Source organism: Uloborus diversus, chromosome 10, assembly GCF_026930045.1.
Source record: "Uloborus diversus isolate 005 chromosome 10, Udiv.v.3.1, whole genome shotgun sequence".
NCBI classification, from domain to species: Eukaryota; Metazoa; Arthropoda; class Arachnida; order Araneae; family Uloboridae; genus Uloborus; species Uloborus diversus.
Window position 1 is genome coordinate 125,436,071 of NC_072740.1, and position 16,164 is coordinate 125,452,234.

General features: G+C 33.5%; 1 protein-coding gene across 3 annotated transcripts in view; it reads left to right on the forward strand.

Annotated features, from left to right (window-relative positions):
• The window catches only part of LOC129231759 (triple functional domain protein-like), a 211,426-nt gene that overhangs the window by 46,714 nt on the left and 148,548 nt on the right, over nucleotides 1-16,164 (forward strand). Inside the window, exon 1 of one of the 3 annotated variants that reach the window (XM_054866127.1) lies at nucleotides 4,687-4,772. The exons of the other annotated variants lie outside the window; for them this stretch is intronic. Within the exon in view, the coding sequence (XP_054722102.1) occupies nucleotides 4,712-4,772 (61 nt within the window). The 5' untranslated portion in view covers nucleotides 4,687-4,711. Of the gene's footprint in view, nucleotides 1-4,686; nucleotides 4,773-16,164 lie in introns of those variants that run through there. 3 annotated transcript variants of the gene reach the window in all.

Genomic DNA, 16,164 nt, shown 5'->3' on the forward strand with positions numbered 1-16,164 from the left:
TCGGCTATTATTAATAGATCAAAGAAATCTATTTATCGAGTTTTATCAAGTCACTGCAATTATAAAGCAAAACGCAGATACGGGAGGCCGCGTGTGACGAATAAACGGGATGATCGTCAGATCCAAAGATTAGCAAGTACCCAACAAATGACTGTTCGTGAAGTTCAAAGCTCCTTGGGGCATTCGGTATCAAAGGATACAATTCGTAGACGAATTTTGGAAACAGGGACAATGGTTCACTGCAAAATGAAAAAGAATCCAGCTCTAAAGCCAGATCATTAATCACAACGAATATTGTAGGCTCGAAATCATATGTCATATGGATCGAAGTGGATATCAGTAATATTTAGCGACGAAAAAAAAGTGGAATCTGGATGGTCCAGATGGCTGGACATCGTACTGGCATGACTTACGGAAGGAACCCAGACGTTTTTTTAGTCGCCGATAAGGTGGTGGCTCTGTTATGGTTTGGGCAGCGTTTTGCTACAATGGACAAGTGTCTTTGACCTTTGCGAGTGGTCGCCAAACATCACAGCATTACACTAAGACACAAGAGGATAATCTCCTACCATTTGCTTAGCTTATAGGGGGCCCTCAGTGGGAATTTCAGCAAGACAATGCTTCGATTCACACAGCAAGAAACACAAAATCTTGGTTAAATTCAAATAATATAAAAGTTCTCAATTGGCCAGCGTGTAGCCCAGACCTCAACCCTATAGAGAATCTTTGGGGCATCATGTGTCGCGAAGTTTACAGCAATGGTAGACAATACACTTCTGTATCGGAACTTAAGAGATCTATTGAGGAAGTATGGTACGAAATTAAGCCCCAAACCATGAAAGATTTAGTTTCTTCGATAGAAACTCGTATTTATGAACTAATAAAGAAGAGTGGATGCACAAGCAGGTTTTAAAACTGTTTTATTTAATTATTTCCGCTTGTGTCTAAACTTTTGAGACAATGTTAATTTTTTGTTACAATGTAAAAACTTGTGCATTTTTACAAGTCAACTTTTCATTGCTATAAATATTATATAGTATGCATAGCACCTTAGACCAAAGTAGTCTTAGGAAAACTGAATAAATAAATTTCGAAATCTGTGTGAGTTTGCTCATTGTCTAAACTTTTGCGTCGCACTGTATCACATTTTCGAATACATCGCACTTAGGGATTGCAATACCGGACCAAATTTTCAATACCGGTATTCGGTATTTTTAAAACATGATACCGGTACTAATACCGGTATTTGAAATTTCTCAAAAAAGCTTGAAAACATATTGTTTCGTTGCCACATTTCATAATTTTGTACAAAAATTGTATATTTATGAAAAGGTATTGTGAAGAAATATACAATGAAGGAACAAATGTCATAATAAAAAATGAATAGTAAAAAGTAATGCATCTATTGCCTCAGTCTGGAACTCCTTTTGTGCTCAACTTTCCTACAACTGAAAATACTCTTTCTGAATTCACGCAGGTAGGTGGTACTGTTAACAATGCGTGATACACCTCCTCTAATAGTCTAAAAGTCCTTCATCATCAAATAATTCGGACACTTGAGCGTTATTTTTAGAAAAATCCTTTTGTTTGTGCGTTTCTTATGTATTACGTGTGTTATTATTATTTGTATATTTTTTAGATTTATAGCTAGTAGTAATTTCTTTCTAAGAGGTGATACTTTTCCAATATTAACATCATTTTCTCTAGAGCAGAGAGGTTTGCGTGTGATTTTTATCATTATCCCTTTGGTTTGAAATTTACGATAAACTTGACTAAATTTGATCTTGTTGGTATCTCTTATCCGTTTTCGCGCTCTTTTCAAATTTCTTTACAGCTATAATTATGTAAATATCTGAAAATATGTTATAAATGATTATGCTTAACCTCTATGCAAAATTTTAAAGGCACTATATAATTTCTAAATATTATCCTTCCAAGTATAAAGCGAGGCTTGATAACAAACCAATACCGGTGACAACAAAATCACCATTTGTTTTACTAATGAGAAAAATATTTTTGCCAAAGTTCAGTACAGTTGAGATAAATACTTAAAGAAAATTGCATAAAGTATTACTGCAATTGATGGTTGGTATAAATTATTCATAGAACAAATACACTAAAAATTACACTCGAAATAAACTTTCACAAACGGAAAAGTGAATGATCAGGGAAAAAAAACATTGTGCACAAAAATGTGGTTCATCTCACCATCTAGTGATGAAAATATTTTGCAGTCTTTCCGCTACCTTTGATGATATTCTATTAGTTCGTGCTTTTGATGCTAAGTTTTTACATCAATAGATTGATTTTGGTTCTGTATCATGTAAAAAGAAATGTACGTTTAAAATATAAGTATAGACTTAGTTAAATTAAAAATTCTTTAGTTGAAACTCTATTATTTTCAGCTAATACCAAAAATACCGGTATTTTACCTCAGTAAATATTATTACGGTATTACGAAATTGCTTGAAATACCGGTATCCGGTATTCCGGTATTGCAGTCACTAATCGCACTATATTATTGTTACCCAACGATTGAGATAGAACGATGTATTGCTGTATTTCGATTTCGATGTACTTTATTTATATTTGCCTACTAGCTGGGTTGCACGGTCTACCTCGAAAATTAAAGTTGTGTCAAGTGACGTACACTGGTGTCCAAAAGTTGAGCATAATTGTTATTTATGTGAGTAATGTGAGAAATATACATCGAAATGGGGGAAACGTGATATGCGAGTGCAACACGGTTACAAAATAAAGAAACTACTCAAAAAAAACGGTAATATTTACTTTTATCATCCCAAAAAATAGTTTAAATGAAAATTAGGCATATGAGGAGTTTACTCTTTGCACAAAAATTTTTCTTTAAAAGATGATGCTGAAGTTGAATAGTGTGTATGGCCACCTCTGACTGCCAGGCACGCTGCACAACGATTACTCATACTTTCTATGAGGTGGTGGATGAGTTGTGGGCTTAAACAGTTCCAAGCATGCTGGAGAGCTCTTTTTAGCTCCGGAGCGGAGCTTGGCGGAGGCGAACGGGCTGCAAGTTGTCTCCCGAGCATATCCCAGACATGCTCGATAGGGTTCAGATCAGGGGAGTTTGCAGGCCACGTCATTCGCTGGATATTTTCTGATTCGAGGAAGTCATGGACCACAGCTGTTCGGTGACGTGGCGCGTTATCGTCCATGAATATGAACTCAGGACCAACAGCACCTCGAAACAAGCGAACATAAGGCTCAAGAACCTCATCTCTGTATCTTTGACCAGTGACTGAGCCTGTCTCTAAAATATGGAGGTCGGTGCGGCCATCCAACATAATGCCCGCCCACACCATTACTCCTGCTGACGCAAAGTGATGTCTTTCTCTTATGTTTTGCGGTTGGAAACGAGTCCCCTTTTCTCTCCAGATTGTTACCTGACGAGAATCACTCAGTAGAGTAAAGCGGGACTCATCACTGAACATCACATTAAGCCCACTGTCCCAGAGTCCAATGTTGCAAGCTCCAGTTTAAACGAGCGCGTTTATGCGCTGATGTGAGAGGAATGCAAATTGCTGGTCTTCTGGCATACAGACCGACATGATTGAGTCTCCTGTAAACAGTTTGCCTCAAAATTGTTATACCTGTGACCGGCACTGAGCGCCGAACCCAATTCTCTGGCACAGCTGTCCCTATGACGTCGTGCAAAAATTGCCAGAAAACGATCTTGGCTTGCGGTTGTGACTCTTGGTCGACCTGGTACTGGTCGGCGGGTAACATCTCCCGTATTTGAAAACCTCTGCCACAGTCTCGAAATTACACACTGAAGCACATTAAGAATACGAGACACTTCAGTTTGTGATCGTCCAGATTCTAGCATTCCAACGATTCTTCCTTTCGCAAACGTGTCCAATTGGCGTCTTTGTGCCATTATTAGTTCTGTTTCACCAGATCCAATGTTTCTTGGTACAGCAATTGCATGAAACGCGCCTGAACTCTCTAAAGCGTGCGAGCTGTTTTATCCACATTCCGAAACGCGCACCTAATTCGCACATGACACCATCGACTATACTATTTTGCATAAATATATTGTTTCTTCTTCAACCAATGAATCTCCATAAGTAACTTTACATAATTTTACGAAAATTTACATATTTTTCTCGCTTTTTATGAATTATGCTTAACTTTTGGACACCAGTGTATGTTCAACAATCAGGTTTAACTAAAAAAAATAAAAATACCGTAAAATTTTTCGTCAGCGTGTAGAAAAGAGTATTTTTTTTAATCGCAATTTAAATTTAAAGCTCCTTGAAATATTTTATGTTCCAAAAATTCAGCCATAGTTATCAATAAGCGTTTCATGGATTTTCTGGCAAAAACCCCCATGTGAAGTCCTGAGTATCAAAGGATCTCTGTGCCAAATTTGACAAAAATCCTTCATAAACTGGGGATATGTATTGGAAACATACAAACACCCACATGCATCCATTTTAATATAAAAGGATAACTATACATTAATCCTTTCATACCATTCACGTTTGAAGGAAGGTTTTGGAGCAAAAATCTGAGCTTCTTAATTATGTGAGGAGAAAGTAGAGACTCGTCCTTGGAGCGCCGCTGTCAGCTGTGCGTGCGTAGGGCCACCTAATCAAACACAAGATCCTTTGGATGATAATGACCGCACGAGTAAATCGCCTGAGAGCGGCCGATCTGAACTGTGCGGCTAGCGATGGGCATCGGGACTTCGCTCACCTGTTGCACCAAACACCAAGAGTTCCAATTGGAGAACGGTAAATTCTTTTGCTTTCTCTACCATCATTCTGTGCCACATCGTTTTTCTTTCGTTGAGTGTCATACTTTATTATTCGGAAAGATGTTTTCTCGCTTAACACATGCTCGCCGTAGCTCCTTGTTTTGGTGATACATTTTGTGTTTTTCAACTACTATATTTTTTCGAACACCAAGAGTTTCAATTGGAGAAAATGCTCAGTTCTTTCACTTTTTGTGCCATGTCGTTTCCCTTTCGTTGAACGGCATACTTTATTATTTGTGAAGTGATGTTTCTCGCCTAACACATGCTCGCCGTAACTCCTTGTTTTGGTAATACATTTTGTGTTTTACAACTACTATAATTTTTCGAACACCAAGAGTTTCAATTGGAGAAAATGCTCAGTTCTTTCACTTTCTGTGCCACATCGTTTCCCTTTCGTTGAACGTCATATTTTATTATTTGGGAAGTGATGTTTCTTGCTTAACACATGCTCACCGTAACTCCTTGTTTTGACAGGGGGTGCCCCCCTAGAGGGAAGAAGGGAGGGTCATGGCGCAGATTGCGTCATTGAAATTTTGTTGGGGGTATTTTTCTCTTTGGGGGAGGAGGGCTCTCGTCCTGGGAGGAGATATTTGGTATTTGGGCACCATTGCTCTTGGGGTAATGGGAACCCCTGGTTTTGATGATACTACAATTTTTAAATAAATATATTTTTTAATAACACATAGCGAAAGAATTTACCGTTCTCTAATTGTCACTCTCTCAATACCAGCGTGCTGTGTCTGTCAGCGTCATACTTTCGAAATGAGGGAAAGATTTCGTCACTTAACACGTGCTCGCCTTAGACTCCTTGTTTTGGTGACGTATGTTTTGGTGAGGAACACCCTTTGGAGAATAATCAATTGCTATGTGTCCTTTATTATCATTAAGTGCCTCATCATTTCCTTATCATAGTCATTACTTTCCTAATGTGGAAATGGTTTTCTAGCTAAACACATGCTCTCCGTAAACTCCTTGTTTTGGTGACATATTTATATTGAAATTACAATATTTTTTCGAAAAAAAAATGAGTTCCAATTAGAGAACGGTAAATTATTTTGTTGTCTTGACGATCATACTGTGCTATATCGATACGTCTTACTTTACAAACGGGGAAGGGATTTTCTTTCGAAACGCCAACGATGTTCGCCAAAGGCTCCTTGTTTTTGTGACATTTTCTTTTTTAATGACTATACTTTCGAAAGCAAAAAGTTTCAGTTAGAGAACGGTAAATTATTTTGCTTTCTTTATCATCATGCTGTGCCGTACCGTTTGTCATACTTCCTTATGGGGAGGGATTTTTCTCGTTTAATAACATACTTACGCACAGTTAACTCCTACTTTTGGCGACATATTTGTTTTTAAATTGCTTTTTTTTATTTTACCAAAAGCTCCAATTGGAGAACGAGAAATTATTTTGCTTCCTTTGTCATCATTCAGTGCCGCACCACTTCCATTTCGTAGAACATCTAACTTTCGTCATGGAGGGGGGATTTCCTCGTTTAACACGAGTTCGTCGCGTTTTTTCTTTCTTTTTTTGCTTTTTCTTTTGGTGGCATATTTCTTCTCAAATGACTACATTTTTTTCGGCATAAGAGGAGTTTTTAGCTGTTCTATAGAGAAAAGAAAGAATTAGTTTTATTCTATTAGTTCTTTTTGTCTTTTAGGAATATGGATTTTATTTTTCAGATCGCATATACATCGTCGCCTCAGAGCAACAGTAGGATATCGTAGTATTATTCCTGGGATAAGATGACTTACTGTTGCTCTGAGGCAATGATATGTCCTTTTGATATTACTTAAAGCAAGAGTACTCCTTAAAGGAGTCAAATATTTTACCCCTTCATTCATAAAACGGTGCACAAAATATCACTCTGTATGTTAAGTTAAAAAATAGAAACATTTTATTACTTTTCAGTATTTTATTTATTTTTTCATTTGTAAAATTGGTTTTTTGAGTTAGTTATTATCTCGGGGGGAAATATTTTTTGCTTCACATCCACACTGGTATCTTTTCTAGAAACGCAAAAAAAAAACAAAACAAGTAGCGATGTTATGCAGTAGTTATTGTTTTATTTTTATTCAATCCATTTGCAAAAATGACGCTTTTTCGCATACATTTTCGCTTTATTCCCGGAATTTTAAGATTTAGCAGGTAATTATAATATAATTGAGTATAAAGTACTAATAGGCATCGTAATATGAAGCATCAACTTTCTAAAAAGTTTTCTTGTGTTTTAAAGATTTTGATTTGTGCGTGTTACGGATATGATCGTAGGCTCACGCTCGTAACACGAAAAATCATTTTTTTCAAGTTCAAAATATTTTGTAGAAAGTTGATACTTCACATTATGATACATGCTATTTCCTTATACTCGATTACACCACGGTTAATGACTAAAGTTTAAAATTCCGGGAATGAAGAGAAAATATATGCTTAAAAGTATCTCATTTGTGCAAATGGATTGACTAGAAAAATAAAACGATATCTTTATCGATGCATAACATCGCTCCTTGTTTCTTGCTTTTTGTATTTATACCAGTGAATATTGTGAAACAAAAAATATTTTCCCCCGATATAATAACTAACTCTTTATGTATGTATGAATAAATAAATAAGTAAATAAAATATTGAAAAGTAATAAAATGTCTCTGTTTTTTAACTTAACGTACACGTACACAGTGATATTTCGTGCGCCGTTTTGTGTATGAAATGTAAAATATTTTATCCTTTTTAGGAATACTTTTGCTTTAAGTAATACCAAAAGGACATATATGCGATTTCAAAAATGTATTCCATATTCGTCATAGAAAAAAAGGAAACTAATAAAATTAATATAATTCGCTTGTTTCTCTATAGAACAGTTAAAATAAACGGTATTGCGCCCCCAAAAAACGCAGTCATATAAAAAGAAATATGTCACCAAAAAAAAAAAAAAAAACGCTACGAGCTCGTGTAAAAAGTGCATATGTATGCATTCGTGTAAATAGAGGGAGCAAGGGAGCTCTAAACGTAAATTTTTTGGAGGGCGGAAATTCTCGATTTGCCAAATAGAACTCCAAATTTTGTGGAATGGAACTCCAAATTTCGCCAGACGGTGATAATTTTCCCGAACAAAACTCCAGCTTTTGCCGAATGATGATATTTTTGTCGAATCGTCGGACAAAATTTACCGAATAAGGATATTTTTTGGAGGTCACATTGACCTCCCATCGAGGTACCCCCGAGAGGAAGCATTTAATCTATATTGATGTTTTAATGGTGCTTAAATTAAGACACATAAATGCATATCAGGAGAATCAAATCCATAGTCTGCAAGAAAAGAAAAAGGTCATTATTCCTGGAAGCATTCTATCGAATAATAATAATAATAATAAAAAAATAAGCACGAAAGAAATCTAAGCAAAACTAGCAATTTAAAAAGAAAACAGATAATCTTAAATTCAATATTTTACTATTCCAAGTACTAATACGTCTCGGGGCTCTCAGTCACGTTGTTATTGCTCCACGTACGGAAATAACTTTTACCTCTTAAGAAGTAATGTAATTATCTCCCGAGGTATTTGTAAACAAAAGTTACATTAGGATATTAGAAGAGAATGACGAGTGAGAACGTGTTCGATATTAAAGCGAAAACATTAGTGTCATTAATGGAATGTAGTACTTACTAATTTCTACAATAAATTTGGATTGTGTTGTTTACTTTTGAGTTGGTCACTCTTTAAACCCACTACCAGTTCCCCCACCTTCACTTCTTGTTAGGATCATCTTGTAAATCGAAAACAGTTATGTTCTTCATCATACCCAGGGTTTTGTTTCTAGTAAAAAAAGTGCAGGAGCCCTATATTTTGCAGATCCTATTCATACATAAATAATCGCGAAAATTTAGATTGCTGCAAAAAAAAAAAAAAGTGAAGTGACCCTTACCCAAGTGTGAATCACCGATTGAAATAAAACTTTGCACATCGATAGAACACTTAAAAATATTTAACTCGTGTTTTTATCAGCAACAAACACATTTAACGGGATGAAATTTACCCCTAAATACAGTAGACCCTCGTTTTACGCGGGTTTATTTTACGCGGTTTCTATTATACGCAGTTTAAGATTTGCCACCTTTATTTTATTTTACGCGGATGAGTTTCGGTTTTACCCTGATGCGGCAAGCCAAACAGATAAAATTTTTCCCTCTTTCAAAATCCAAACTCCTAAAGATTTCAGATTACACGTAATAAACTGCATTTTGTCGTACTAATAATCGAGCTTGGGCCACTGGAGACATTTTATGCGATTGGTTCCAGAGCTCTTTCCAGAAGTAAAGTTATTAAACTCACTCAGTTCAGAACTCACTGGAAGAAGAGCTTTTAGGAATGACAAAGGAGGCTAAAACCAACGAGGATACCGACGTCGTGACGCACAACCAAAAAAGTTCACATTGAACATTTTGAGCCATTCCTAGACAATAGAAATGATCTTTCTGATTTGTTAGGGAAGGAAGATTCTATCATGGAAATGACGCAAGTGATCAGAATGCGTTAATGCTCTGCAAAGAATTAAAGAGAAAAATTCTTAATGACTGCCAAAAGACTATCATAGCCAGCTCCTCTTTATAAACAGAACACGAAATTAATTTATGTTTTCTTTATGCGTGTTGTGCATGAAAGTCGATATAAGTACACATTAAACTCATTATACAATTAGTCATCACTAGAAGGAAGTATTTTGTTATATACGTAACCTTTCCCAGATTTTAACACTAGTATTAGGTCTCAATTTACGCGGTTCCGATTTACGCTGCATTTCCATGGAACGTAACCCCCGCGTAAAAAGAGGGTCTTTTGTATTAGATAATTGGGAATTAGAGGGTACAATATACTTTTTTATTTTAAATTTCAATTAAAAAAATTCAAATTATGATTGAAAATTTGATAAAACTAAACAGACTAAACTAACGTGTTTCGGAAGTACTGTTATTAGTGATAAACCATTCATCGCAATATTATTCCGTCACGGTGAATGACCCTAAAACTAAAATCTATCGTACGAAAATCATGTTACATATAAATAGAAAGCTCTAATTTTTTGGACTTTACAATATTTTTTTTTAATTTTTATTCTGCTATAAATAGGAGTAAAGTTACAGTCATTTGTAAGAACACATTTTTCATTTTTTCCCCACACATTTTGAGTTTTTTTACTGGCTTATCTTTCGAACAATTTTCAAAATAGAAATCTAAATTTTTGTAGGATTAACTTATCTTGTCATATGTATCCTCCATGCCAAATTTTATTAAAATCGGAAATGCTGAGGTCAAGAAGGCGATTTTTCCGACACGGAGTTGCTCATAGGCAACTAGCAGCGCGACGGGGTAAGATTGCGAGGGATGGTTTACTCCAATGAATAGTATTTTCAGAAAAAATCCTGAAACACTTCAACTTTAGTTTGTTTAGTTTTTTCAAATTTTCCATCATTATTTGAACTTTTGTAGTTGAAATTTAAAATAAAAGAATATATTGTACCCAGTAATTCCCAATTATCCAATCTTTAGGGATAAATTTCACCCCGTTAAATGTTTGTTGCCGATTTAAAAAAAAAAAAAAAAAAAAAAAAAAACCTCGGCTTCTATATTTTTAAGTGTTTTGTCGATGTGCAAAGTTTTGTTCCAATCGGTGATTCACACTTGGGTAGGTACTTGTGAATATCCCTGTGTCCCACAGTACTAAACATTTTTCAGTAACGCAACGTTTGATATCATATAATAGCAGATTGAAAGAATGGTTCAACTAGCCGACCCGGGAATCAGGAGAGTCATATCGTGGAAGAAAAATACAGAACTGAAAAGAAATATTGCAAACGAAAATCAACACTAATAAGGTTGTGACAGAAAATATAAAAATAATAATAAATAAATAATTAAATAAAACTTAATTTGTTTCTCATAAATTGTTTTCGCAATCAAGAATTGCAGCCATTTGCTCACACTAAGTTTCTAAAAATTATAATTTTACCCAAATTTCTGTATTTTACTTCTTATGAAATTCCAGCTCCTATTTAAGAACCTACTCTGTTTCTGAAAACATAGTTTTACGCAAATTTTAATTTCATTTCTAATGAAATTCTTACTAGTAGTAGACCCAGACCGCTGTGAAAAACAAAGTTGTTTTTGTTAGAAGCAGTAAATATGATGATCGTCAGCATACAGTAATTAATCCCAGATGGTCACGAGCAATCATTTAATGGCGATGATAACTATTTTCTCGGAAATATCATTTCTTTTCCGAAGTAAACATTTTATTGTGACCGAGTGGTTTCAGTGCATCATGTGACAAACAAATGCAAAAAATAATATTGTCCTCCCCCCGCCCCCATACAAATACTTCTATGTGCGTCGTAAAGTTTAAAATGCCATATAGTATGAATTAATGCCTTTCGGTCATATTGCCGACAGGGTTGTCCTATTTTGGTCTACCCCGGAAAAAACCGTCCCGGACTAAATGTCATTTTGTCCATTTCCATTTCGTCCATTTTGTCCACTTCATCAGTAAAATGAAAGTTTTGAGTTAAAAAATTGAAGTTTGAAAATAATAAATAATAATATAGATCTTTTCTATTCAAGTAATATTTTAATATAAAAATGGCATACATAAATCTGTATATAAACATGTGATGGTAAAATATTTTAAAGTGAAAATAAAAAAAAAGTAAGATCAGTTGAAGTTTATGTAAGTGTGTTAGTAAATCAAATGAGTGTTAAAATAAATTATAATGCATGTAATAGCATTTATAAAACAAGCACATCAGCTGTAAATTATATGATGTTTATCTGTAATGTGGAGGTTCATTGCCCATAATAAGTGCATTTATAAAATTAAATAGTATAAATAATAAGTTTTTAAAGGTTGGAGTTGGGTCATTCCATGCGAAATGAGCAAATCAGCTGTGGCTGACATGTCTCAGATTTCAATGAAAATTTTTATTTAGGTAAATCATGCGTATCTATGAGGAAATGCAAAGAATGGAAGCTTAGAAACTCTTTGTTGCTTTGTTATTGATGTTAGAAGTTGATGCTTTCGCTAAGCCTAAATTTTCAGAGTTCATGGCAGTCAGTTTGGGACTCAATAACTCCGTAAGTTATAAGCGTACACTTAAAAAATTAATATTTCCACATTCTATAAACAAATCTCTATTAGGAAAGAGAAAAGTAAAATTTATTCGGAGCTTTTTTTGAATCTGACATTTTGACATAGATTGAAAACTTGCCAATTTAGTTCAGATTTCAAATCACGCTGCTAGCTCTTTTAATGAAAAAAAATAACAGCAAAAATGATTCGGAATGAAATTTAGTCTATTACTAACTATCTGCTCTAATTTAGTAATTGTTTTTGAATTCCTTGATCATAAAATCGTACTTTAAAATATCAAAAATATCCGATATTTTCATTTTTTCCCTCTATTTCAGATGTTTGTTTGAACATGAGGGAATGCTCTTAATTTACTCAATTTTTTTACGTAGCATATTGAAGTGTCTTTTAGATAATACTAAATTTTAATCATCGGAATTAGCGTATTTTTGTTACTAGACTAACTTGAACTAAGGTAAAATTTCATTAGTTACGGGTTTTTATTGTAATTTTAACAAAACTTAACCATTTCTTTCGTGTTTCATTTTCTCAAAAGTATGTTTATGAAGTACTTGCTGAAACGTTTCCTTAATTAGTGTGAAGTATATAATATTCCAGTATGCATAATTAAATATAATTGTGCCACTGAAAGTTGAATTTTCCTCATCAACCGTCAAATAGGAAAAAAAAAAACTAAAGTTTCTAGAAAACCTATCATGTCGGCATAAAGAACATACTGAGTTTAATGATTAAGACAGAAGACCATCTCCTCTAATTCTCAATTAGAATTTGAAATTGGGCTATGAGTTTGAGGAAATTTGTGTTATCCATGAATAAGTATATTTGACGAAATACGCCCATTTATTTCAACTGTCCTGTTGCGACGTTCTTTGAAACCAAAGGATTTCTTAGGTAGCGAAACTCGTCTATTTTAGTTAGAGCTTTTCTTTCCAGAATAAAAATTGCCAGTTAAACAGCATTTGCTACAATAAATCTAATTTTCAATGGAAAGCAGATGGCTTTTCCTTCTGCTATCAAAGGTAAAAGTGCATATTATGGCATTGATCATCAGAACAAGTATGCATACGACATACTATAATCCACTTATTAGTGCAAGATATTTTCTCCTTTTGCCTGCTACAATCACAAATAGTTTTTTTTTTTTTTTGTCTCATCAGTAAAACTTATCAATCTTGAAAGTTAGGTTCAATAACAATTTATTGAAGTACCCATAGCTGTCTTGGAGATATGAAATTATCATCGTTTCAGCTCAATTAGCAATTGAATACCTAAAAATCCCTTGTCTCACATTTATCTCAATCATCAGTGAAAAGAGCATATGTTTGAAGAGAAAGAGTTTCGAGATCATACCTAAATCCAACATCAATAATTTCATTTGTTTGTTACAGATATGTAGCAACGATTTGTGGCTAGGTAATTTTTTTTACACATTGATTTTATGCACCGATATCTTTTCAGATGTGTAATTTTCTTATTAAGTTATTGAATCTACATGGACCGTTACCGTAGTGCACATGATTTATTAAAGATGATGTTTGAAAGAAACTACTTGAAATATATCAATGAAAGGACTATTAATGTCTTCAAATAGATTTCCCTGCAAAAAATGAGCCACAAATTTTTTGCCAGACAGAAAGATTTTTTGTGGAAAGCGAAAAAAGAAAAGAAAAAAAAAACATTTCTTTTGATGCATTTGTTTAAGTTATTATTACTTGAGATATAAATTTTATCCGCAACTTTTTTTAATAAAATTCACATTATACCAGTGTATTTTTTAAAAATTGAAATAAATATTAGATATACTTGCTTTCGCATCATTTAGTCGTTTATCTAGTTCTTTGAATTCTTGTAATTTCACATGAAACACAAAGAAAATGCTACTGTTCTGAATTTTATTTTAAGCTCGGAAATCGAAAACCAATTTCGAGTTTCTTAGAGCAAATAGTAAAAATACTGTTCTATGTTCCTGCAAAATTTGAAAATTGTCTGAATTTTCCCTCATTTAAATTTTTGTGTCTATGTGAAGCGAAAAATCATTTTAACAAAATGTCACTAAGTTTAAAACTGATTTTGAAGACAGAGGAGTTAAAATACAACTTCAAAAGTAAGGTATTTCTTTTATGATACTTAGTATGTTATTGGGTATTAATTTCAGCAAAGCTAATACATTTCTTAAGGATTGAGATCAAAAACTATAATGCTTAATTATGAGGAAATTGAAAGATTTTCAGCTTTTAAAACTCGGTTAAAAGTTAACTATAATAACTTAAAATTTTTTACTGATATCAGATGAATTTCCCTACTCCATAGATTACAACAATATTTAACTTTTATGTTTTCATTTAATAGTCAATAAAATGTAAGCCTTCAAAAATGCAACATTTGACATTTATGAGAATGCTGTTCAATTTGACCAATTTTCAATCGTATATAACTATTAAAATATAAAATATTAAGTCAAAATATTTTAGAAATTTTTATATAGGCATAAAAGGAACCTGTATACCAAATTTCATAAAAATCTGTTACCCTGCGGCCACCACTTTTTGTGAATGTTGCTCATTTCGTATGGAATGACCCAGTTTCAAAACATTAAAAATCATATTAATAAAAAAAAAAAAAGAAAAACTACTTGATATAAATAAAAGAAATGTTGGCATGAAGTGAAATCTGTTCTTGCAATACAAATACAAATGTGATGATCAGCAACAGGCTCTGTCTAGGCTGGTCCTCTAGTCAATTTATTAGTCCCCAATGAAGATGAATGGCCCTTTTAAAGCTGTCTACCCTCTTGCCTGTTATAGCATCTTCCGGTACACTGTTCTGAGTACCCACAAACCTACTAAAGTAGTAATTTTTCTCAATTTGTATGGCATTAATATATCCATAAAATATGCGAGTACAAATATTTTACTATGGAGTGACATCAATAAAAACTCGAAAAACATAAGTTATAAAATATTTTTAATCTATAAATCTTTGTTTTGTATATATATGTCTCTACGCATTTCGTTTGACTTTCCCATTGAGTTTATTTTCTACCTATTGTATATAATAGTCTAATCATGCTTAATAGCATATTCACATTGCTAAATTTCATTACTTTTAGGTAAATTATGATCTAAAATTAGCTACACCAATGTGTAATTAAAAAACTTATGAAATTCTAAAGCTTATGATTCTATTTTAATTAAATGATTAATTCATAATAGAAACTGTATTAGAATAATATACTAATATTATTACACCATAAAAATAAATTTATGTATGTATAATCAATTTACTTTTCCTTTCATCTATTTGTCCATTTTGTCCAGTTTCTTCCGGCGTCCTGGACTTTTAACAAAAAAGTGAACAAAATAGAAACCCTGATTGCCGAAATAGGAAAAGTAGAATGATTATTACCTAAAATTTGGTGACAGCTAAAATCTCGACTACTGAAATATATTTTAGTGTATTTTTCAGGAAATTATAATATTGTGAGAAACTTTGTTAATTGCTCGGATCCGTCTTATCCATTGTAATTCCCTTGATGCTTTTATGTTTTTTGATGATCTAATTTACTTTTTAGCAGATTTTTTACATTTTAGTGCAGCCAATGGGGGGAGGGGGGGGATTATAACTTTGAACTGGTCAAATTAGCCATAACTTAATATTTGACCTTAATACTTCACTCAACCTTAATACTCTAACCTTAAAACTTCAATACAGTCGGCGCTCATTGTAACGACCACTCATTATAAAGACCAATCCATTATAACAACCAGTGGTAAAAGTCCCAACTTTGTTCCAATGAACTCTATGTTAATTTCCGTCCGGTATAACGACCGTTCTTTATCATCTAATCCAATACAGCGACCGAATTCAGCGAACACTATTCCTGGTGTTTTTTACAATTATACTGATATGTAACTTGAAATGACCTTTATTACCGTTTATGGACTGGAAGAAGGTGAATATTATAAAGTGGGTATCCTTACAGCTTTGCGTCTTTCAAAAACAGCATGAAATTCAGAAAAGACCATCAAAAATTGTCTCCACCATGTTGATTTTAAAAAGTATAAGAAAAATGCTTAAATGATTTGTCAGGCAATCCAAGATGAAAATTTTGACGAATGAAACGCTGTAAAAAACTTCTAAAAAAAAATTAAATTGGTAGAAGTGTTGAACTTTGAGGGTTATGCTAAAAACAATTATGATTTAGAATGTCAAACACGTGTCTGTCAGA